At 38.0% G+C, this 24,474-nt stretch overlaps 1 protein-coding gene across 2 annotated transcripts; it reads right to left on the reverse strand.

Moving 5' to 3' along the window:
* Positions 1-1,689: 1,689 nt before the first annotated feature.
* On the reverse strand, positions 1,690-22,949 carry UPRT (uracil phosphoribosyltransferase homolog). Of its 2 annotated transcripts, none has more exons than XM_021716043.1 (7): positions 22,405-22,949; positions 15,533-15,575; positions 12,766-12,835; positions 9,851-9,913; positions 7,859-8,020; positions 4,872-5,020; positions 1,690-2,887 (listed from the first exon to the last, which is right to left on the reverse strand). In XM_021716043.1, the coding sequence occupies exons 1-6, from the start codon at positions 22,791-22,793 to the stop codon at positions 4,899-4,901; spliced, it is 849 nt and encodes a 282-aa protein (XP_021571718.1). In that variant the 5' UTR covers positions 22,794-22,949; the 3' UTR covers positions 1,690-2,887; positions 4,872-4,898. The 2 variants fall into 2 exon arrangements, with proteins under 2 accessions (XP_021571718.1, XP_008063185.1); XM_008064994.2 differs by having other exon boundaries at positions 2,755-2,887; positions 4,922-5,020.
* Positions 22,950-24,474: the final 1,525 nt, after the last annotated feature.

The following is a 24,474-nucleotide window of genomic DNA, read 5'->3' on the forward strand; positions in this document are numbered from 1 at the left end:
AAAATGTGTAGGCTACAGCTAAATGAATATTTATAGGAAAATTTTTATTCTTAAATGCATCTGGTATAAGAGAAGAAATATCTGAAATCAAAATATGGTCCCCAGAACAGCAGCATCAATATCACCTGGACATTTGTTAGAAGTGCACATCTTCAGGCCCTAACCCAAACCTACAGAATCAGAAACCCTAGGGGTAGGGCCCAGCAATCTATGGCCCTGAAGGTAATTATGATATACATCCAAGTTTTGAGAACCACTCCTATGTACTACACGAGTGTCATTTTTATTGTGCTAGGGTTTTTCTTCAATAAGGAACCTACATAGTTTATATTGCTCTGAAGTTAATGTCATTAAAAAATAATCTATTTTGAGTAGTCTCTTAATCTTGCATCAAATTTAGAAAAGGTCCCTTGCCCAAAGAGTCCTGCAAGTGGTTAACCCTATAAATAATGCCTTATTTACTTAAAAAAAAAGACCCAAATATTAAATGACATAGGTACAATTTTTCTTGAAATCTACAGGGGTTTAGTGGACAAACATGAGAGGGGGACTATGGCCCCACTGAATAATTCCCTTATGCTAGGTCCTCCATATATTTGGGAACCAAATATAGTCAACTCCCAATCATGTTCACTGATGAAAAGGAATAGACATGTTAAATTTAAATGATTATATAAAAATAATTTGCTTGAAATATGGTTTTATACCTACACTTGAATATGAATTTGTCTGATGTTCTAGCATATCACTTCAAACGAAATATTGAAACACCAACATAAGCACTAACTCCTTTTATAGTAGGCATCAACTAATTCAGTGCATCAATCTCAAGCAGATCTGGTCTCTATCTAAATTTGCAGGCTCACATCTTTCCTGGGACAGGGAGATAAAGATTTTGGCTTCAATGGGCTTCAGTTACAGATTCTACTAATCAGGAGTAAACAAAATCTCATTGTAGTATCAGAATAGTTAACTGACAAGAATAGATGAGAATTTCAATAAGAATTTGAAAGCAACATTTGCCATGGAAGAATTTTTAAATGGGTAATCTATCTAGTAATCTCAGTTTATTATATGGCAGTCTTCAAAAATAAATGGGAAAAATATAATGAGGTTCTTATAGTATTCTAGGCTCCAGGGGAAAAATATAACCCAACCGACACCAGGTTTCCTTCCTCTCCCCCAGTCTTTGTTGATTTTCATTAGCTTTGGTTCTCAGACATTGCTTTCTGTTCTTTCCTATGTTTTTGAACATAGGCTCACAACAGCTGCCTATGAGGTCATGAAAGTATAATTATTCAAGTAATCAGTCAGTCACCACTGTTAAAATGTTTTAATATCAATGTAAAATGAGATCAGGGTTTTATAAGCAGAATTCAGAATACAAACACTGATATCTTTTTTTTATTTTAAAGATATGGGGTACAATTCAGGATTAGGTATACAAATGGTCATCATACAGGTAAAGTTTGGGCCTCCCTTTGGTCCTCACTTTGCCTAGTTTGAGATTGGGTACCCATATTGATGTTGCATCCCCACCCTACCCCCCGGAAGTATCCCACTACTACCAATCCCTTTCTTACATTATTATGGTAAATGTTCAAGGTCTGCTTATGAGTGAGTACATATGGTACTCTGTTCTTTGTTTCTGTGATAGATCATTTAGTATTAAAGACTCTAAATCCATCTAAGTTGCTATGAAGTCCATATGTTTGTCCTTCTTTATGGTTGGGCAATATTCCATGGTGTATATGTATAAATGCTGATTTCTAAAATGGTTTCTCTCCCTTTTAAAAGTATTAGATGAATACATACAAATCTTTGGTTTTTCTTAAAGCATGGTACGTTTTTTCCATTTTAATACATCTACAGTTGACAAACATGAAAAATGACTACTTCCAAATAAAAGGTCTCTAGTAGAAACTTCCAAATTATAAATGAAGCATTTTAATTTACTTATTGGCCATGAAACCCAGCAAGAAACCACCTTTTCTCCTACATCTCAGAAGACCCACCACCAATTCCTTCCTAAAGGATTAATGGTATTATCAGTACTTGACTCTCTTTTATCACATCCATTCCTGGTTCAGTCTATGAGTCTATTTAAATTAATGTTACAGTTACAGTTACTGAAAATGCCCCACCATCTTTTTCACTGCATTACAACTTGGCAATGCACTAGCAATGCACACTTCTGAGAAACGAGCCATGAAGAACATAATGGTCTGACAGAATCAATCATACATCCTAGGTCTGCCAGATGAGTGAGGATGTTAATGGAAATGTAAAATTCCTGGAGGCATTCTTTTTTTCTTCTCTCTAAGTTACTAGCATGCAAGGTATCAGGAAGAAAACAGTAGAGAACGGTAACATCAGCACTTATATGAAACTTTCCTAGAGCTAAAGGTAAACTAAACAAAATGCAAACTATAGTGGGACAAAGAATTGACTCTCATTTTAGTTTCATTTGTGCCTGTGGGCAATCTTCAAACTAAGAGGGTCACAAATTAGGGATCAATATTAATATACTGAGGGTTCAGCAGTTTGCATTGCATATTATTTAAATTTCCATCTTCCCTAAGAGTTATGTGTGTGTTGAACTTGGTGCCAACAGTCAAGAAATAACCAAACAAGATAAATCTTAAATATACCCACTTCCAAAACTAAAAAGCATCTTTAACACATTTTCTCTGCCATTCCTCAAGCAAATTAGCAAAACAAGTAGAAACTCAAAACATAATTGTAATGTTAGACAAGATAATTCATTTTCCTTCAATATCTTAGTCTGTTCCAAAGTATTTCTGTCCAAAATGTGTAGGTGCAACAGGATGAACTTCAGTAGTTAAAATTGTGATCTCTGGAAACTCTTGAATAATTGATTTGGCACCTTCAAAAAATTAAAAAAAAAAATTGTTGTTATAGCAGGATTTTTTTGGCAACAACAGTTGGAATTCAGAAATTTTATAGTCATTGTCACTAAGTCTAATACTGAGAAAAGAGCAATGACTTTTGGATGCCTAGTCAGACTTAATCTCTACATTTATATAATGTCCAATGTCTGTAAAACTTTGATAGTAGCCAGACTATGCCCCTGATCTCTCACTAATACATTCTTAGAATCAAATTTTTCATACCCAAGATTTGAAAAATATAGTTATTCAATTATAGCAAATTTTCCCCTGAAGAATCTTGTTGTTTTGTTTTAAAAGTGACTGGAATAGAATGAATACAGTGTTTTTGAAAAAGAGGATCACATATATGATGATATTTTCCCAACTAGAATACTGTGAATCCAGCACAAAGATTGCTTTGGTGTGTCAGAGCACTCTAACTCTTTAGAAGTTAGGACTCTAGCTTTGAGGGAGGGGAATGGGCAGGAAAAGGGAATTAGGACTAGCTGGGACCCTAGTCAAAGTAAAAAGCCATAGCAATGCTGCTTCAGAATAAAAATTTTTTCAGCTATAATGTCAAAGAATAGTATATTATTCTAATGTATACTACTACAACTAAAGAGATTACTTTCCTATTCCCAAGGGTGAAAATCTTAATAATGATCAGATTATATCAATATTTTCAATGCCCCTTGTGTTATATATAAATGATGATCAAGCATATCACCATTTGTTAACACCGACATTTAAACTACAGGTAATTTTTGTTATGAAACAGCAAAATAATTAAACAGGCCACAATTCCTATACAACAGCCTACTGAAAGCAGTCTTCCCAACTAGAATCATGTAGCCTCTTTAGGGTTGTCTGAGACTTAGAAACTTTGGAAATGAGAAAACACTTGACTAGAGAAATCACATATTTATCTTTGTTTTCAATTTTGCAGCAAGTAAGAATTCACTGTAGAACATTTGAAAAATATAAGTAAAAGCTTAAAAATAAAATGAAAAGCACTTAGAATCGTACCATCCTAAGATAACCACTATTAATATTGTGTGTGTATTTTGAAACCATAATTAAATCATATTGTATATCTGTATAGCCTCTTATGCTGATGAAAGATTTATTAGGTTCCATGTTAAATCTAAGTCTGATTTTGGTAATTAAAATAGTCGTAATTTGTATTAATCATCTCTAAGCTTGGTGACAACATTTTATACTATTTTAATGCTATTATTTTTATACTGCTATATTATATACTGCTATTTTACATTTACCATGCTCATTTTTGCCATTAAATATTTTTCAAAAACATGACTTAACAGTAACACAATCTTATATCCATTTAATATGTATTATTTGTTTAACCACTTCCTTCTTGTGAGTCACTTATATACCTTCACATTTTTTATTATACCAAATAACTCTATAATTAACATCCTAGAAGTCAATTTCTTCATGCATCTATAATTATTTTCTTAGAATACATTCTCAACTGTCCTATATTGTATGGCAAAAAAGCTAGGCTCTTAAGGTAGGCACACCTCCCTCAAGAAATGGAAAACACATAGTATTCTCATCATGGCCCTTGAGTAGAAATTTAATTTTAAAAACTACTGCTCTTCACTTCACACTGCAAAGTTTACTTTAGTAAGACCAAGGGCTAGCTAGAACCTTGAGTTTCTTGCTGTTTGGGAGCAGTTCTCAGGCTCAGGTGCGGAGTCAGAGAAAACTGGGATTTTTGCAGCTATTTGCAGGCTCTACCCAAACAGGGCCATCAGGAAAACAACTGCAATTCTTTTCAATGGGGTTAGTTCACTTTTCTCCATTTGAATTTGAACAACGCTGGAATGATATAAAATATTATCACTAAGCTTAGAGATGACAAATACAAGTTATACCTATCTAAATTATATTTAGATCTAATGTGAAAGCAATAATTTTTCCCTAGAATGAGAGGCTATACAGATGCACACTTACCCATTTCATGACTATCTGGAACCCCAGTTATTGCTTCATACTGAACTTACCACGAGGAGTGGAGAACAGACTGAGTAGGATGATAACACTGGGTTGAACTCCATGTTCTATAAGAACCTTTACAGCTTCAATTACAGTATTTCCAGTGCCTGAAATCAAAAGATAACCAAATGCATTAGCAACCATAACATTTATTTCAAAATGTCTTTGAAGTAAAGGCAATGCAGTAATTTAACACAAGATACCACTAGGCAAAGCTTCATTGAATGTGCTTGTTCTTTACCAATGCTATTTTCAATAATGGACATGATATATGCACTTTTCAGTTAGCAAATACATAAGCCCTAAACTCATTTAGTACTTGAGCATCAGATTTAACATATACTCCCTTGCCTTCCCAAGAGACCATGTCATGTATGGTCTGAGTAAGTTTAGAAAAGAGAAAAGAAAAACAGAAAAAATATTACCTCCAGAGAGGATAGATTCTTGAGAAAACCACTGCTGTACTTATTAGGTTAGAGAGTGGATATGTTTCTATATATTTTCTGTGTTCAATATATTTTGTCTCACTAGATCCTTGGCTTCAATGTTTTCATTTCAAGACAGAAGCTCTTTGGAGCTAATAAAGCTATACTAATGCATGTTATCTTATTACTCAATAAAAATTTTCCAGTGAACTATTCAGGAAAACTCCATATCCAACTGAGATAAAACACATTTAGAAACTGTTTTTGGATCTACAAGGAACTTAAATGAGCCAAAAGGAAAAAGACTAACAGCCCTATTAAAAAATGAGCAGAGGACATGAATAAACACTTCTCAAGAGAAGACATACAAGCAGCCAACAGATACATGAAAAAATGCTCAGCCTCACTAATCATCAGAGAAATGTAAATCAAAACCACACTGAGATACCACCTAACCCCAGTAAGGATGGTCATCATTAATAAATCACAGTAGATACAGGCATGGGTATGGAGAAAAGGGAATGCTTCTACACTGCTGGTGGGAGTACAAACTAGTCCAACCTCTATGGAAAATAGTATGGCAATATCTAAAAGAACTAGAAATTGAACTTCCGTATGATCCAGAAATTCCCTTTCTGGAATATGCCTGGAGGAACACGAATTGTTTTACAAAAAAGACACCTGCACATGCATGTTTATTGCCACACTATTCACAAAAGCAAAAACATGGAATTAAGCCTACTGCCCATCAAAAGTAGACTGGATAAAGAAAATGTGGTACATATATAAATGGAATATTACACAACCATAAACGACAAAATCATGGACTCCTCAGTAAACTGGATAGAGTTGGAGACAATCATTCTTAGTGATCTACCACAGAAACAAAGAACCAAATACCACATGTTCTCACTCATAAGTGGTTCTCACTCATAAGTGAACATTAATCAAAATAGCACAAGGGAGGGATCAGCAGTCACAGGACACTGCCAGAGGAGGAAGAAAGGAAGGGGGCTTGTAACAACACAAAGGGTACCTGGTCTTAAGCCAGCAGAAGTGAGGACTAGTTGGAAGCCCAAATTTCACCTGCACATACATTACTTATGTACCTAATCCTGACTTGTATCCTGCATCTTTATAATAAAATAAAGTTTAAAAAAAAGAAATTGTTTTTGCCTTTTATTTTTATTTATTAATTTTTTTAGAGACAGGGTCTCACTCTGTTACAGTCCAGGCTAGAGTATAATCATAGCTTTCTGCAGCCTAAAATTTCTGTACTCAAGAGATCCATCTTCCTGCCTCAGCCTCCTAAGTAGCTAGGACTACAGGTACACACCACCACACCCTACTATTTTTTTTTCTTAGAGCTAGAGTCTTGTTATGTTGCTCAGTCTGGTCTTGAGCTCCTGGGCTAAAGTGATCCTCCCGCCTTGTCTTCCCAAACCACTGGTAGTACAAATGCAAGCCACCTACCAGCCTGCTTTTGCTTTTGTATATGGGTACCTAGGAGGCAGACACTGATTTTTTTTTTTTTAATTTTAAAGATGTGGGGTACAATTCAAGATTAGGTATACAAGTGGTTATTGTGCAAATAAAGTATGGGCCTCACTTTGGTTCCCACTTTGCCTGGTTTGAGATCAAGAACCTTCATAGATGTTGTGTATCCCCACCATCCCCTGGCAATATTATGGTAAATTTCTAAGGTTTGCTTATGAGTGAGTACATATGGTACTCTGTTCTTTGTTTCTGTTATAGATCACTGAGTATGACAGACTCTAAATCCATCCAAGTTGCTGCAAAGTCCATATGTTTGTCCTTTCTGGCTGTATAACATTCCATCGTGTATATGTACATTTTTAAAATACAGTTCACTTTCGATGGGCAGTATGGTTGGTTCCATGTTTTTGCTATTGTGAATAGTGCTGCAACAAACATGTGTGTGCAGGCATCTTTTTTGTAGAATGATTTGAGTTCCTCCGGGTATATTCCTAGTAGGGGGATTGCTGGGTCATATGGAAGGTCAATTTCTAGTTCTTTTAGAAATCATCACAGTTTTCTATAGAGATTGAACTAGTTTGCGTTCCCACCAGCAGTATAGAAGGGGTCGCTTTTCTCTGCATCCCCACCAGCATCTGTTATTTGTTTTATTAATGATCCCATTTTTACTGGTGTTAGATGGTACCTCAGTATGGTTTTGATTTGCATTTCTCTGATGATTAGTGAGTCTAAGCACCTTTTCATTTGTCTGTTGGCTGCCCATATGTCTTATTTTGAGAAGTGTCTATTCATGTCTTTTGCCCACTTTTTCATGGGACTGTTTGCTTTTTTCCTTTTGGCACGTTTGAATTCCTTGTAGATCCTGGATGTTAGGCCTTTGTCAGATATACAGTTGGCAGATAGTTTTTCCCACTCCGTGAGCTGTCTCCCTGCTCTCTTGATGGTTTCTTTTGCTTTACAGAAGTTTACTGAATTGAATTTAAACCCTAAACAAAGGTTACAAATTAAACTTCAGACACTCACTGAGAATTGGATACATCAGAAGAACTTTTCTCCGGTAAATGTCTGGGGGAAACTTGGCATAATATACTTTGGCTCTTTGTGTCTCCTCATCACTCTGAATCAGGATCTTTCCAATTCGTATGGATCGACAGCAGTCTCGTAAACCTTGTTCCATTGCCTCACCTTGAAGAAAGAAATAAAAAAGGAAAAAGGGTTGGGGACAGAGAGAGGAATCCCAAGAACAGGCCAAAGCAGAGTTTGTGACTGTTTTAATACAAAAAAGACACTGTCAAGAAGAAAGTAATACTTCTGAAGCTAACAGCTTTTACTTCTGATATGGTCATAATTCATACTCAATGCAGGTCAATGAAACTAGGTAAAAGACTAGTCAACGAAACTGGGATAAGCTAGTTTTACTGCTGGCTTACAAGTTTTAGAGCTGTCATTCTTGATGATTACAGGAAATAAGCATTTTTGTTTTGTTTTGTTTAGCTGCTCTCTTAACTTTTTCAATATCAGGAATGTTTTTACCCCTATTATTTTAAAGAAGTCTTTAAACCACCTAAATCTGACACTTTCATCTGAAAAAAATACAAAAGATTTATGAAAGAATAAAGGCTGTAAACCAAAGGATCTCCTTTTAGGTCAAGGTGGCATCAGGAAACATCACTTACATCACCAGTGACTTCACTGATAAAAGTTTTGTTGCAAACAATGACAAAGTAGTATATTGTTCCCACTGTCCCAAAGAACCACAACCATCACCACCATTCCCTTGGTTTCTGAACACAGAGGTATTTTTGAATCTGAATTCCTTTAAGAATTTTTTTTTGCTAAAAATCAGTCATTCTTATGCTATCTTCAAGATTTTACACCACATCAGAATTCTACCAGTACTAGTATTTACTTAACATTTTTTCTTAAATTAACTATTTTCATTTAAATTTATTTTAATAGGAAACATTGTATCACTAGTATAAACATAAAACTTGTTTTTTCCCCTAATATATATGAAAATCAACAAATGGCTACTGAGGTTAAAAACAACTCTGTCTGTACATCACCTCACACCATCGGGTATACACTAGAGGTATAAGGACCATGCTGGTGCCTTTAGGGAAGAAGCCAGATTAAAACAGAAGAAACCATGCCCTAAAAGTACATTATCTTCCCCAATTTTAAAAAGTTGAACATTGTACTATCATTGCTTAAGAGCTACCTTCTAGATAAAAGGGAGCTTAAAGCTCTAGTTTGCTTGAGGTATTTAATTGCTCACAAACAAAACTTCACAGTCAGAGAAAAGTGTTTATGTTTCAAAACAATAATCCATACATTTCCAGTGCTAGCAAATGGGACTTCCACCACTTGCACAAAATTAATTTGCTGAATGCGAATAATCACCCCTATATAACAGGTATAAGTTTGAATCACAGGCATGTAATTTTGCTGCACAAAGATTGGTTTAGAAGGGCAATCAAAAAGACTCAAACACAAATACAACATTTGTAAGACCAACAAATGGAAATGCCTAGAGTTAATGACAGTTAAGCATTTTTGCCAACATAGTCACATACTTCTCAAATATAAAATTAAAAATACTGAATAAGTCATTCACTCCAACAACAAAAGTGAAACAAAAATGGAACAAGTATTTTCTCCAGTCAGAAATTCAAAGTTCTGCAGGTGTGGATTTATGCCATATTCCCTCCTTCTTCAAACTGTCCTAATCTCCCTAAGATAGCATTATTGCATTCTCCTACCCTCCCACCGTCCCCTGAATCTCTTTGAAAGTTGGCTTGCCCATGGAGGCAGGTCACTAGGGAGGATGCTCTGCAGTTCAAATCAGCCAAACTTAGCAGCACACAGGCCATGAACTCCAAGGCACCATGAAGATAGACAACATAGATGAGCCAAGTGAAGGCAGGCTGCAATTAGGACAAACCCACCTGTCTCCTAGAAAATAGCAACCATTTCTATGCATGCAGAGACAAAATCACAAACATGTGAACCTACCGCTTCTCATTATGCTGACCCCACAATTTCCCTTTTCAAATTTCACTCCTTCATACTTGTACCCTGTTGGGGAATAAAACCAGAGTTTATCTTTCATCATTGGAGCAACTTACTTATTTTATAAAATGCCTATGGTTTAAAGCAAATAGGTACAGAGCAACCTTTGTCCAAATACATTGTATAATGCCTGAGGTTCCCTGTGAAAGTAATGAGTCATGATTTTTCATAGTTATTCCTTAATTCTTCATAAGAAACCTGTGGGGATAATTGTAAGAGTTAAAATTCATTGAATGGGAATAGGACTTATCATGGCATGATATTCACAAACACACTCCTCAAATTGAATTCAAAGGAGAATCACTGTACTCTGAGAATGCGGTGTACCCCATCAATTCAAACTGGAAACTCACTGTGAGCTACAGTAGAAAGCCTCTTCATTCCATCATTTTTTATGAGCCTCCATTCTGTCTTAAAAATCAGAGGAGGCTGAAGTAGTTATCAAGATATGCTAAACCCTTGGTCTCATCCTGAATTTGCGAGAATTATGATGCAACAAGCCCTGACTCCAATTTTCATAAAGCCAACCCTTTGAACAGAACAGTTTCCCATTATTTTACTAAAAAACCAAATCAGAATTTCAAGTCCCTGAAACTTTCCATTAAAGAGTAGAATAATGCACCTTCTCCAATTCTCACTGACACCAGCAGCTTCCCCAAAGAGGTGAAGACAAGCTGCCAGCAGTTTTTTTTTTTTTTTTGCTTTTTAAAGCAATGCTTTTATTTTACACTCAGATTTGTATAATAATGTGAACAAAATTTGTTAGGGTCCTCATTGCAGGCAATTCAGAGTACTTGTTTAAATGAATAGAAAATAATAAACATCATTTTAATATTGATTTTATACAAATGAGGCATTTCTAGTCTTAAAACATATTTGAAATAATACAAGTTCATACATGCTTCCTACTTTTTAAGTAATCTCAACAAAGTCTTTCTTTATGGGTAGTGTGAGATATGTCACTCAGACTGTATTCTAGGGAAAATAAGTTGGAGAATTTCTTTATATATATATACATCCCTCATTATAAGAATTTCTCTGTAGAGGCAAGTTGCACTGATTTAAGAGGTGAACATGTTCCCAATTTCAAGGAGATTAAATTCTGGTAGAACATCTCTGCTCGATGTTTTTATGTACTAAATTTTAACAATTGGGTCCAATCTGAAAAAACTCTTTCCCTGTCACTTTCAAAGCTGCTTTTACCTCCTTATTTCTCAAGCTGTAGATCAGAGGGTTCAGCATGGGAATCACAATGCCATAAAATATAGAGGCCACTTTCATATTCTCCTGGGAATTCCTAGAGTGAGGCTGTAAATACATGTAAGAGAAGGTCCCATAGAAAATGGTGACAGCTGTCAGGTGGAAGGCACACGTGGAAAAGATTTTCTTCCTCCCTGCAGTGGAAGACATCTTCAGGATGGCAGCAATAATGAAGATATATGAAAAGATGACAACCAACACAGTGAACATCAAGTTAAAGCCCACAAAGACAACAAGTAGCATGATGTTGATGTCAGTGTTGGAGCATGAAAGGGAAAGGATTAGGGGAACATCACAGAAAAAGAGATTGATGCTGTTGGACTTGCAGAAGGACAGTGAAAATGTAAAACCTGTGTGTACAAAGGCATTATTGAGCCCATGACATATGATCCAGCTACCAGTTGGATGCAGACAATTCAGGACATGATTATGAGATAGTGAAGAGGTTTACAGATGGTGAGATAACGGTCCACTGCCATTGCAGCCAGAAGGTAACAGTCACTAGTTGCAAATGTTGCATAAACCAATAACTGCATCACACAGCCCTGAAATGATTATCAAGTTATTTTCTTCTGTGAAGATTTGGAGCATCTTGGGAGTGATAGCAGATGTGTAAGTGGATTAAAAAAATGTGGTATATATACATGATGGAATACTACGTAGCCATAAAAAAGAACAAAATCATGAACGTCGCAGCAGCCTGGATAGAACTAGAGTTTATAATACTGAGTAATCTCTCACAGAAACAAAGATCTGAGTATCACATGTTCTCACTCATAAGTGGACCTTGACCATCTATCGCAATACTATAAGAAAAGAATTGAGAGTGGTGGGAAACTATGGGGGGGCAGCGAGGGGAAGGGAGGTGGGATTAACTGTAGTCAATATCTGTCTGGGGACGGGGGGACACCCCTTATCAACAAGGGTGCCTGAACGATGCATATTTGTATGCCTAACCCTTAACTGCACCCCACAATTTTAAAATAAAAAATATGTTTTTTAAAAAAATCCAAGTCAAAAAGTGACATGAAAAGTAAGATTTTTATTTTAAGGAGTCACAAAGGTTTTTGCTGCTGTTTTTTTCTTGGTCTCTTTTAGACTTTTAGTAGGGACACAAGGAAATGGCACGGAAGTGACTGAATTCTTTCCTCTGGGATTTGGTGCTTGACATGAGTTTCAGCATGTCCTCTGTATTATATTTCTTCTGATCTATGTGACTTCCATGGTGGGCAATATTGGAATGATTCTACTCATCAAGACAGATTCCAGACTTCAAACACCCATGTACTTTTTTCTATAACATTTGGCTTTTGTTGATATCTGCCGGCAGTTCTTAATTCTGGTACCAATGGGCCTTCACAGAGGCAACACTTGCATACTGAAGAATATTTATTAACCTTTATCTTGAATTGATAAACAAGTGATTAACAAAAAGTCATCTACTAAACGTGTCAGAGTTTTTTAAAGATGTTTAAAAGAACAGTTCCACTAGACTCCTCATTTTGCATATTGATTTTACTTAGATTGCTTCCCTTTCATCTTCCCACATTCTAGCTCGAATTTTTATCAGGAAATTTGAAAGTAACAACCCTAGTTACCTGTTGGAGTGGTCACCATGCATTCTTTATATGGCAACTGATTCAATCCCTCTTCCACAACGAGTCTGATCTAGAGAGAGTCAAAGGAAGAATAAGTTGAGAACCTGCTGAGAAGCTCCTGCTAGCTGTTAGCCTCAGGAACTAAACAGAATGCAGAGATTCAGTAGCACACTAGGCAAGGGTTTAGCTTATGGAGGTAGGATGGGGCCCCCTAGCATGTATTAAATGGATACATGCTAGGATAGATGAATAGATTCAAATGCCAGGCTGCTTGCTGCTAAGTATCCATCCTCAGGCAGATGATTGCCACCAAAAAGTTTCAGTATGTCTTCTGAGTCTCATTCAGTCAGTCCAGGCTACGAGGGATGCAAAATTCCAGCAAGTGACAAAAGTCATGACCCTTGGAAGCAATATACTTCTGATTACTCTGGAAATGGTGCCTACAGGGACTTTCTCTGCTTTGTTCAGTACCTTTGAAATTGTTAAGTCAGATTCTTTTTAACAAAAGCTTGCCATATGTAAATAAATCATGAAACTTCGTGTGAGGGAACAAACCAGTGCATGAGCTGAACCAATTTACTGAGCTTGAAAGACATCCAGTAGAATGCACTAGGGCTTCTCAGCTAAGAAAAGGTTCATACTAATCATGATGTGGTATAGAGGAAAGAATCACTCAGAAATACTAGGAGAAGCCTCTAGAAAAGATATAGTAATCCCTTGAGCAACCAGACCTACTGCAATAAAGGCAGTGCTGAGTCTGCAATGCACATTTTCTCCAATCAATATTACATTACTGACTGAGAATCAGGAACAGCAGGGAGAAGCACCAGCCCCATGCTCTGTTATCACAATACAACACCCTGCTGCCATTAAGGATCAATTCTAAAGGAGCCAGGATTCTGTCAGCCTACAGCATCAGACAGAGGGCCCGGGAACCTCATGAGTACAGTGTGTGTGTACACATCCACCTCTAGCCACCACCTTCTGTGGAGAGTTATGTTTTTATTACAAGGGTAGAAGAAGATTCTTTTCTAACATGGGTCAAAGAGGATTCTTTTCTTTGAAAAGCCTAGATCGCCTCCTTCTAGTAATATTCCTCTAAAGAGTTTTACCTCCCGTCCCATCCCCCAATCCTAGAACAAAACTTAATGTATCCAAGACTTACAGGAGAATATATAATCAGAAGAAGGGTGACTAAAATATAAAGAACTCAAGGGTTTGTGGGGCAGGGAAGCCAACTCTGACACATTCAGGATAGAATTAATGTCCACTATGATGGGACCTTTGTGCTAGAGGAGATAGTGTACTAAAAATCCCTAACAAGAGAAACCTAAACAGCTCCAGTCCCCACCACAGCCACAACCGACCCTCCCCCATCCCATATCAGGACCTTCAAAGCCAACTGCAGAGATCAAAGAGGTCCTAATTACCCTTCCTGCAGATGAATTATGCCACAGATCTTTATTATCTCATTTGGTTAAAATAGAATGCCTGCCCCTTCAGGGCAGTATCTTACAATAGCCATGAATTTAATGTCTACTTTCTATAGAAAAAGAACACAAGGAAATCAAAGAAAGGGGAACTATTTTCTACAGGGAACACCAACACTTCTGTTCTCTCCACAATAGTCATTAAGACACAAGTTTCCTCAAACCTGTCCCTTCGGTTTGATAAACGCATACAAGACAGAATGACCTAACTATTGCCCAGGAATGCCAAACAAATTTATCTTAATATTATGCAAGAGTTATTACTTCCCTGAAAGCTCAAGTACTTTTAAATAGAATTGGTTTCTGAATCAAAAATATTTAAAGCTAAAAGCAGAACAGGAGTTGCCTATACTCTTTTGTAATAAATTCCCCAAGGAAAATCTAAACTCAAATTTTGTGCCTTTTATTGTCACATTCCCTTTAATAATTTACCTTTTACTATCTGATTATAACTTCAAGAATAATAAGCCACATTTCTTTCTTTCCCAAACTAAATACTGAAAATAATATTTAGATTATGAACTCCATGGGCTCAAGAACCATGTCTACACTCTCCACTGTTCTATCGCCTCTCTCCCAATACTACCTAGCACATTGCCTGACTCACATGAGTTGTGTATATTTCATGAATGGATGAAAACTAATAACCACAGCAGAAAATCTGTCAACCTCATTCCAAGCACTGAGCACACTTAGATATTAACACAAGAAAATGACACAGTGCTTACACTGAAGAAAAAACAATTTGGCTTGAGATCCTCTCAGATTATACAAGCTAAACAGAATTAGGCTTGGTCAATCCCTAATAAAAAGTCCCTGAGGAAAGCATAGACAGTCAAACTTAGTAATTCACATGTAAGGATGACACAGAAAAGTTGAGGCAAAATAAATGCAACTCTCCATGTAAACTATAAAAAATATATTAGTTTTTGTATAACTACTAGGTATCTTTATATTTTCCTTTTAATGTACTTTACTGCCCTAAGATGAGACACTTAAGATTTACTGAGAACCAGACTGCCAAGATCTATTTGAGAGATAGTGGGACCTAAGAACTACAGAAAATTGAGTCTGTGGGCAATGCTTTGAGGTGAAAGGGATTGAAGTAGAGCTTTTATGTAACAGTAGAAACAACACGTCAGAAACCTACCAAGATGATGATTACTTGGTGCAATTTCTTTCACCTCCAGAAAGTTCTAGAACAAAAATGCCCCTTGGCTACTATGATTATATCACTAGGTACAACAATGAAATAAAAATGGAAAGCCTTCACCTACCAAACGATCCGCAGAAAACATGAAGTCCCCTCTACTGGCTGTCCTAAAAAATAGTAAAAAATTTAGTCTAAGTTAGAGTTTTAAGCTAAAACATTATTTAATACAAATAGTAACACTGATATTAAGACCTATTACATACTAAAAGCTTAAATGCTTAAGTGAACAGACTATTACTGAGGCAAGATTTTTTTTTATTAGGATACAGGCAGATGAGATGACTTGATAAATATTACTAAAATGCTTATTTGATATTAACATGAGAGTCTGGAGTTGATCATGCAGTCCCCCACTGAGCTGCCTAAGCACATATTATTCAACCAGAAGATGAATAAAGTTACCCCTAGAGTATGACAGTAAGTCCATAGCTCAAATTGAGAGGAAACTTTGCAGTAAGAAAATCAGGTTCTCCCCATCTTCCCCCTCAATTCACCTTGATCTAAAACCCATTTTGCCGAGATAAGTAACCCGTCTACTTTATAATCCTTTTTGGAATCAGAATAGTACAAATAAATCCTCTACTGCTTTACAAGAACAGTACTGCTCTACTGTTTTTGCCACTGCTTTCAAAAACATATAACATAATTTCCAATATTTCTTTTTCACATGATTGATAATCTGTTCTTTTTCTGTTTTTTCAAGCATTTCATTCCTTGTTTTTTCAAACAAGTACTTCATTCTCAACCTAGATCTTTCTGCCATTTTCCTATATATTTCCTTCTGATCAATACCTTCATATTTTGAGGTACCCACATAATAATAATCCAGGGTTGCACCTACCCTCAAGCTGTCAACTGGCCAAAAGGGGAATGTTGTTAAACAAGTGTTTTTTTGGTACATAGAAATCTAGTATTGTTCTTCTTCCTTCTTCCATATAAGTTAAGTGATCTGACTGAATGGACTGATTTATAGTTTATGTATTTAAAAATACCGATATGCCTATCCATAGCATACCTAAAATATTCCCCAACACTACATCAAAATGGCATATGCAATCACATATTATCTCAGTATACCATTAATGACCAGTTTTTCCCCCTCAAGCTGCATTCACTTTCTCTGACATGGAAAAGCAATTAAATATTCCTGACTCAAATAGCATTAGGTTTTTTAGAATAATCAGTTTTACCATATTACAGATACTAACTTTCCAAAATATGGAGCATAACTGAGCAATAGCAAGAATCTGTCTGTATTATTTATGTAAAAATATTCCCTAAACTCAGAAAACTCTATTCACACATAAATATACACACAGAAAGCACATTTAAGACAGGTTCAGTCGCAAATACTGTGGTTTTCAAATGAGATCATACTATTACATTAGCACCTTTGATTTCTATAATTAATCTTTACAAATACTTGTCAAGGAAGCAAAAAGTAGTAAATTACAAAAAAGCACACTGCTCTGTTTTCTATTGACCTATACAAATAGGCAGCCAGAGGAGTTTCTCAATAGGGAAGAAAAGTCTGGATGTGTCTAAAGACACATATATCCAGTGACATATATTGGGAACACATCTGAAATATTTGTTTAATTTCCAAACAGTTACACATCAATTTATTACACAGAAAAGTTATATTAGATTAAGTGATCAGAGCTACCCAAACCTGTTATTTTACTTTGGAATTAAACATTTTAACACCTTTCACACTCTTTCTCCCCAAAAAAATCAGCCTCACCTGATAGCTTTTGCATAATAATCACCTTCTTTCTCTACATTCCAAAAAAGGTACATACTAGGAGAACCACATATGAACTGTCATCTTTTGACAGCTCTATTTGACCTCCAATTAAATCATTCACTGCTTCAAGTCACTGCACTAAAGACAGTCATTATTAACCTACTTCTTGCTGTTTTAAACAGACTTCAGACCCATACTGCTCACTTTAAATCAATTTAGAAATCAAAGTAAATCTAGACTACAGTAAATGAACCACATTTAAAGAAATCCAAAATGGACTTCAATATCACATTTAAATCCTTAACACTGTTAAGACTAGAGTTTCATAAAGCAGATATTTACTTGCTGGGTCAATCAAGCTGCACATATTCTCTGAGCCTTTACTTTAGGTCCAACATTGGGCTTAATTATTTGTTAATAGAGATGGTTTTAATACAAACCAGATGCAGATCTTATACATTGTATATATAGCTTTAAGTCATAGCTACATTTATTTTTTGTTTTTAAACCATTTTCCCCACCAGTACGCAATATGTCCATGTAACAAACACGCACTTGTACCTCCTGAATCTAAAAACCTCTCCCACTGAAAACAAAGCTTTGAAGGATATATTAATCATTCTATATCTGATAATAGTCTTATGATGTTCGTGTGTGTGTGTATGTGTGTGTGTGTGTGTGTGTGTGTGTGTGCATGTTTTTGTCCACAGTTCCTAGCTCATAACTTCTATTGACCTTGTTACAGTCTTTTGTTATAATGTTGAGTATGTTAGGCCTCAAGCCTCAGTCAGGCTTCAGGAAACAATCTCTCTGACCTCCTTTCACCTGCCCCGAGGTAGGACTCTAATCTTTCCCTTTCTAGTCTAAGGCCCTCCCCAGAAAGGGACCAGCCCCTACCCTGGGGAAGGAATGCTGACATCATGAAGTGCCCATAAAAACCCAAGAGGACTGGGTTTGCAGAGCTTCCAAATAGCTGAATACTTGAAAGTTCCTGGAGGGTGGTACCCCAAGGGAGGGCATGGAAGCTCTGCACTCCTTTCCCCATACCTCGTCTTACGCATCTCTTCATCTGTATCCTTTATAAGAAACCGGTAAACATAAGTGCCTGAGTTCTGTGGGCTGCTCCAGCAAATCAATCAAACTCAAAGAGGGGGGTCATGGGAACCCCAACTTGAAGCCAGTCAATCAGAAATTCTGGAATCTCAGACTTGTGACTGGTGTCTGGGGGGAGACAGTTTGGGGACTGAGCCCTTAAGTCTGTGGTATTTGATGCTATCTCTAGGAAGTGTTGGAATTGAATTTAAGGACACCAGGCTGGTGTCCACTGCTTAGTGTATGTGGGAAAAACCCCACACATTTAGTTACATAAGTCATCTTCTGTGTTGATGATTACTGTTGTGGTGTTATGGAGATGTGACGATGTGAGAGAAGAGGAAAAACTCAGTTTCAGAGGGTTTTTCCGAATCAAAACCCAAATAAAATCTAATGTAAAATTATTACAAAATTATTAAAACACACATAGATACATGTCCTTGAAACATTCTTAAAATACCAGGGGTGCCAAGAAATAGTATACACATTTTAAGAGATGTTAAGTGATGTAACGGTAACTGGAAGTGTCTGGACACTGATGGTAACCACTTTGAGCACCTCTTGTAATTGAAGAAGTCAAATGTGACTTGTATTCATCATATTGAGTATTACAATTTTTTTCTTTTAGGCATATTTTATTTTTTATTTTAAAGATGTGGGGTACAAGTCAGAACTGGGTACATAAGTGGTTTATGTACAGGTGAAGTTTGGGCCTCCCACTGGACTTCATTTTGCCTAGATTAGGATCAGGCCCCCTTATCGATAGAAATCGCCTTTCCATATGACCCAGCAATCCCCCCTCTGGGAGTATTACAATTTTAATACATATTTTTCCTTTCTTAAAATGTGTATACATTTTTGGCACCCTGTGTTATCTAAATAATCAAATATCAAATATTTAAACAGTGATATCCAGGCACTTACAATCCAAAGCATGGAAATTGAATTAATGTTAAGCTGAGAATCTTTTAACTTGTACAAACCCCAAACAGATTTAAGAACACAGTTCTAACCATATCTGAGAATGTACTTTTCTTGAGACCTCTTCACACACACAAATGTGTCACACACCTGTAGCAATAAGATGAAAGCCAAAGGCAGTCATTTTTTAAAAAGCAATCTTCACCTTGAAACAAAAAAAAATGAGATTCATGCTGAAAGCCAAATCTTCCATTTTATGTGGACTTGATAATTCCAACTCTTTCCTACATGACTGTCTATAAAGCACTATAAGATTTCTATAGAGAGCCAGGTACAGTGGCTCATACTTGTAATCCCAGCACCTTGGAAGGCCAAGCAGAGAGGATCACTTGGGGCCAAGTGTTTGAGACCAGCCTGGAAAACATAGAGAGATGCCATCTCTACAAAATTTAAAAATTAGCTGGGCTCACACCTGTAGCTCCAGCTACTTGGAAGGCTGAGGCAGGAAGATCACTCAAGTCCAGGAGTTTGAAGCTGCAGTGAGTTATGATCGGGCCACTATACTCCAGCCTGGGTGTCAGAGCAAGACCCTGTCTCAAAAAACAAAACAAAGCAAAAAACTTTCCAGAGAGGCTGCAGCAATTGGGGATATTTAAAAATATGTATGTAAACCTGACCCAAAATAAAATCTCTTAAGAGTCTCACTGAACTTTCTTTCAAAAAGCTAATAGATATTTACTTATCTACAAGATATAGAAGTATGAGAGGAATATTTTTATAGCAATAAAAATTAAGTGGGTAGTTCTCCCTTCTTTACTAGGCCTCACTACTACTGCTACAACAACTACTATTGGAGGGATTCTCTAGCATTTTGGAGGACATCCTCCCTTGGGATAATTACAACTTTAATTCTCACAGCAGAAATTGCCTTTTGATCACTCTCATTTTGCTGCTTCTCTCTATTCAGAATAAGCTTGACAACTCCCCCATCTTTTTTTACAAAATCAATTTGACAACTATATACATGTATGTACATGTGTGTATATACACACCCCAAATTCACAGACTTATTTATAAAACTGTTCTTAATAAAGGTCCATAAATGATAGGAGGTACCTAATGTTACACATATATTACTCTCTTCTTTTCCAGCGACCACCATTTATTAAAAGCTTCCTTGGTGCCAAGTAGTGAGCACTTTTGGTACTAAAAGGACAAAGCCCAAAATGGAGTTTCTGTGTTCACTTTAAGCTCATACAGGATGAATCACAAGACATTAAGATTAACTTCTCCCAAGAATTTGTCTTTCAGCTACCAGCCCAGCCCTTCTCATCTGTGTGATTAACCACCCATGACTGATCCACCCATCCAGCTACTGGCCCACCTTTGTCTATGTGCTCCTAACTGACCCACTCTTCTCTCCAGCTGTCAGAAACAGACCCCCATCACCATAACATCAGCTTCTGTGAATGCTTGCCTACCTGCCCCCACTAAAAGGGAAGGCTTAAAAGCTTTCAACCTGAAGCATTCATCACCAAACGTTCCTTAAACATCAGGCCCCCTCTCCAATCTTGGAGAAGTGGATCTACCTTTGTTCTCTGACCTACTTTCTAAAAAACTGTCTTTTCTAATCTAATTTCTATGCAATTCTTTGCTTACTCACAGCACCAGTTCAGCTCACCAATCTAACAGGTACATCATCTCATCTAATCCTCACACAACCTTAAGAGGTAGATTCTATTATCACCACCACTTTAGTGATGAGAACAGTAAAACTTACAGAGATTAAGTATTTCAAGGTTCTTCCAGTCCTGAAGCTCTCTGATTCCAATTCCCTAAGTAAAGACACTATTAATGTTTTGGACCCTGAAGAATAGGTAGAATCTGAACGTGTATAAAGGAGATATAGGGAATTCCAGATGAGAGCAAAAACAGAGATGTATCAGAATAGTTCCTAGAAACCATGAAGCAGTGCCTTTATACCAATCTAGGGATCCTGTTCTTTATTTGGTAGGGTCTGAGAAGCCAAAGAAGGCTGCTGAGTAGGGCAGTTACTAAATCAAAGGTGTATATTAAGAAGAATGATTATACAGTAATGTGTGAGTGCATGTGGAAGAGAGAAAAACTGCAGGCAGGGAAACAAATTAGGAGCCTATTACAATAGCATGAAGAGAAAGTTACTAAAGTCTTATTACGGAAATGACATCCTATAATCCAGTACCCATTTTTAAAAGATCAAGGCATGTCTCACAACTGAAAAAGGAGTGTTTTGACGTGCTGTAGCTGCTTATTTAAAGTGCTGCCAATAAAGAAAACAGCTATAGTAAGCCATGGTACATATTTCTCTCGAGAAAATCCATCTACAACATGGGTTTAGAAATTTCAAAATAGCATTTTAACATGAAGTTCTGTCTACATCGGTTAATGGGATTAGGAGAGGGCAAAGGCGCCTTTAGGCTCCCTTTGATTAATTACCTATGTTTTGTGGGCTTGCAGTAAAATAATCTTGGTAAGAGATGGATGTGGCCAAGTAGATCTGAACTCCAAGGCTGAAAGACCTTAGACAAAACAACATATTTGCAGGAGCAAACTCTAAAGGGTCAGAGGGCCTGTGGAACACAACATAATTTCCCTGAAATTGTTTATTTCTATGTGTGAGCTTCAGGTTATTGGTAGTAGGGCATAATATCGGGTAGTAACCATTTCTAGGTTATAGATTTACCACGTGGACAGGCACTGGGGAAATAGCATAAGGGCGTTTACCTTCCTGGAATGGCAGAGGATTCGTCATCCAGGATATGTCACCGCTCAGACAAAGAGGGCTGAGGCTACCTAAAAGTCTTCCTCCCTACACAAAGCGAGGTTAAACACAGGGGCTAAGAAAGAGAGGGTTGGTGGCTTGCGTCACATGACACCTCCCAACACACACACACAACACAGGGACTAAGAAAGAGAGGGTTGGTGGCTTGCGTCACATGACACCTCCCAACACACACACACACACACACACACACACACACACACACACAAACTGGGGCGCGTGCGCCAGAGGAAAGTCCTACTCCAATCTTCAAAAACGAGTTTACCAAGGCTAGGAACACGACCTTTAACTTACAATCCCCATCTACCCACTGTGTGACCCTCCGCTTCCATTTCCCCTTCCGATCTCGGCTTACTTGTCCCGGATGATGGTCTGCAGCTCCCTGATCTGATCATTCATAGGAAGCAGCTTAAGCTGAGCTCCGATCTGCCGCGAGAGTTCGCAGTCCTTTAGCAGGGAGTCGCCAGCCGGCGCGTCAAAGTTGCTACCGTCCCCACTAATACTCTTGCCCTCTGAGTTGAGGTTGGAGCCGCCGCAGGCCTGAGGGGATTCCTCGCACAGCTCGCTAGAATGGGCGTGCCCACAGGCGAGGAGCGTCAGCTTGGCCTTGGAGGCGCTGTTTCCCCTAGCATGGTCCGGGATCCGGTCGCCAGGTCGCAGCGGTTCAGGGCTAGGGGTTGAGGCAGAGTTTACTTGCTGGTTGTGACAGGGCATGGAGTCCGAACAATGTAACTCTGTGGCCATACACCGACCCCGGGCCGTCCCCGCTGCTACCGAACCCTAAGGATAAAGAGGAGCAGGGACAAGGGCCCGATGCTCACGGGCTCTCCCGCTTGCTCCCCACGCCTCAGAACCGCTAACACCGGTGGCCTCACCACTAGGCCGCTGCTGGTTCCCTTTAGCACGTTGTCTCACGCCCGCCCACACCAGACGTATTGCCTGTCTAGACACTCTATTGGCTTCTCTCCCCGCCACTCTGCGGCGCGCTGCTTGTTAACCCTTTGAGTCACCCCCGCTTCGTGGGTGCCAGGCGCTACGAGGCCAGGGATGAACGGTTGCCGGTCTTCTGGGAGGCCCCAGGGCTTCTGCATTCTGAAGTTTGGATGATCGTTAGAGCCAGGAGAAGGTGAGGTTGGCGGGTGATGACAAACACAAACGATTACACACATAAGGCCCATGTTTTCAGAATTTGTGACTTCGCAGAGAAATTATACCTCAGTAAATACACCTTAGTTAATTTGTGTAACCAAAAGAGGACGTAAAATGCCTAGCAGGCTCCTGAAGAGCCTGTCCTCTAATAGACTACAAGCTGCAGCTTGCCAAGTGTACTTGACCGCTAAAACTTTTCTTACTTTGATTGGGCTCTACATTGTACACGTTGCCATGCGGATTCTGATAGTGCTTCAAATCCACTATCACTTTGTTTCTTTTAAATACTTGGAAAGAAGGTGTGTGTGTGTGTGTGTGTGTGTGTGTGTGTGTGTGTGTGTGTGTGTATTCACTATAACAGCCTGAGGTAAGAGTGACGAGAACACTACTTTTCAAACCATGGTGTGTACCAGAACAACCGTAGAGCGTGTTAAAATACCGGGACAAGGGGCCAATGCTCACGTGCTCTTTCGCTCGCTCCCCACTCCTCTGAACCTCTAACCCCGCTTCCAATTTTGAGATACGGATTCATATCTGAGAAAAAACTCAAGCATCTAACCTTTATTTTTAACAAGCAGCCCAGCAATTCTGATTTTTTTAAATGGTACTCTTGGAGAAAGAGTGACTTACATGCTTCCTTTTAAAAGAGCTAAAACCAGCCGGGCTCGGTGGCTCAGCCTGTAATCCCGTGCCTTGGGAGGCTGAAGTGAGTGGATTGCCTGAGCCCGAGGGTTCGAGACCCGCCTGGGCAACTTGGTGAGACCTCATCTCTACAATAAATCAAAAAAAAAAAAATTAGCCAGGTGTGGTAGCGTGCGCCTGTAGTTCCAGCTACTTGGAAGGCTGAGGCGGAAGGCTCGCCGGAGCCCAGCAGGCGAGGTTGTGGTGGCCGGGAGCAGCCACGGCACTCCAATCTGGGCGACAGAGTGAGACTCCAACTCAAAAATAAAAGAGCTAAAACCTGAAAATCAAAGACCTGCTAATTCTGCTCTAAAAAAAAATTATTGAGGGACATTTGACAAGTCCCTCCCCTCACTTGACTTGACTTTTCCCATATATAAGATGCTCATTCTCAAAGAAGATGATTATTAAAATAAACACGACATAAAATGAGATACATTAACTATTTGACCCTTAAATATTCTTAAAAAGTCCCTCTTCCACACAGGAACATAACCAACACATTCAGAGATTCAAAGAAACATGAGTAACATGGTGGGACTTGAGCCTTGATCTGGCTCTCTGTTTTTTAAAAATTTTTTTGCTTGGTTTTTGT

Source organism: Carlito syrichta, unplaced genomic scaffold, assembly GCF_000164805.1.
Source record: "Carlito syrichta isolate Samal-C Ts95f unplaced genomic scaffold, Tarsius_syrichta-2.0.1 Scaffold308124, whole genome shotgun sequence".
NCBI lineage: Eukaryota > Metazoa > Chordata > Mammalia > Primates > Tarsiidae > Carlito > Carlito syrichta.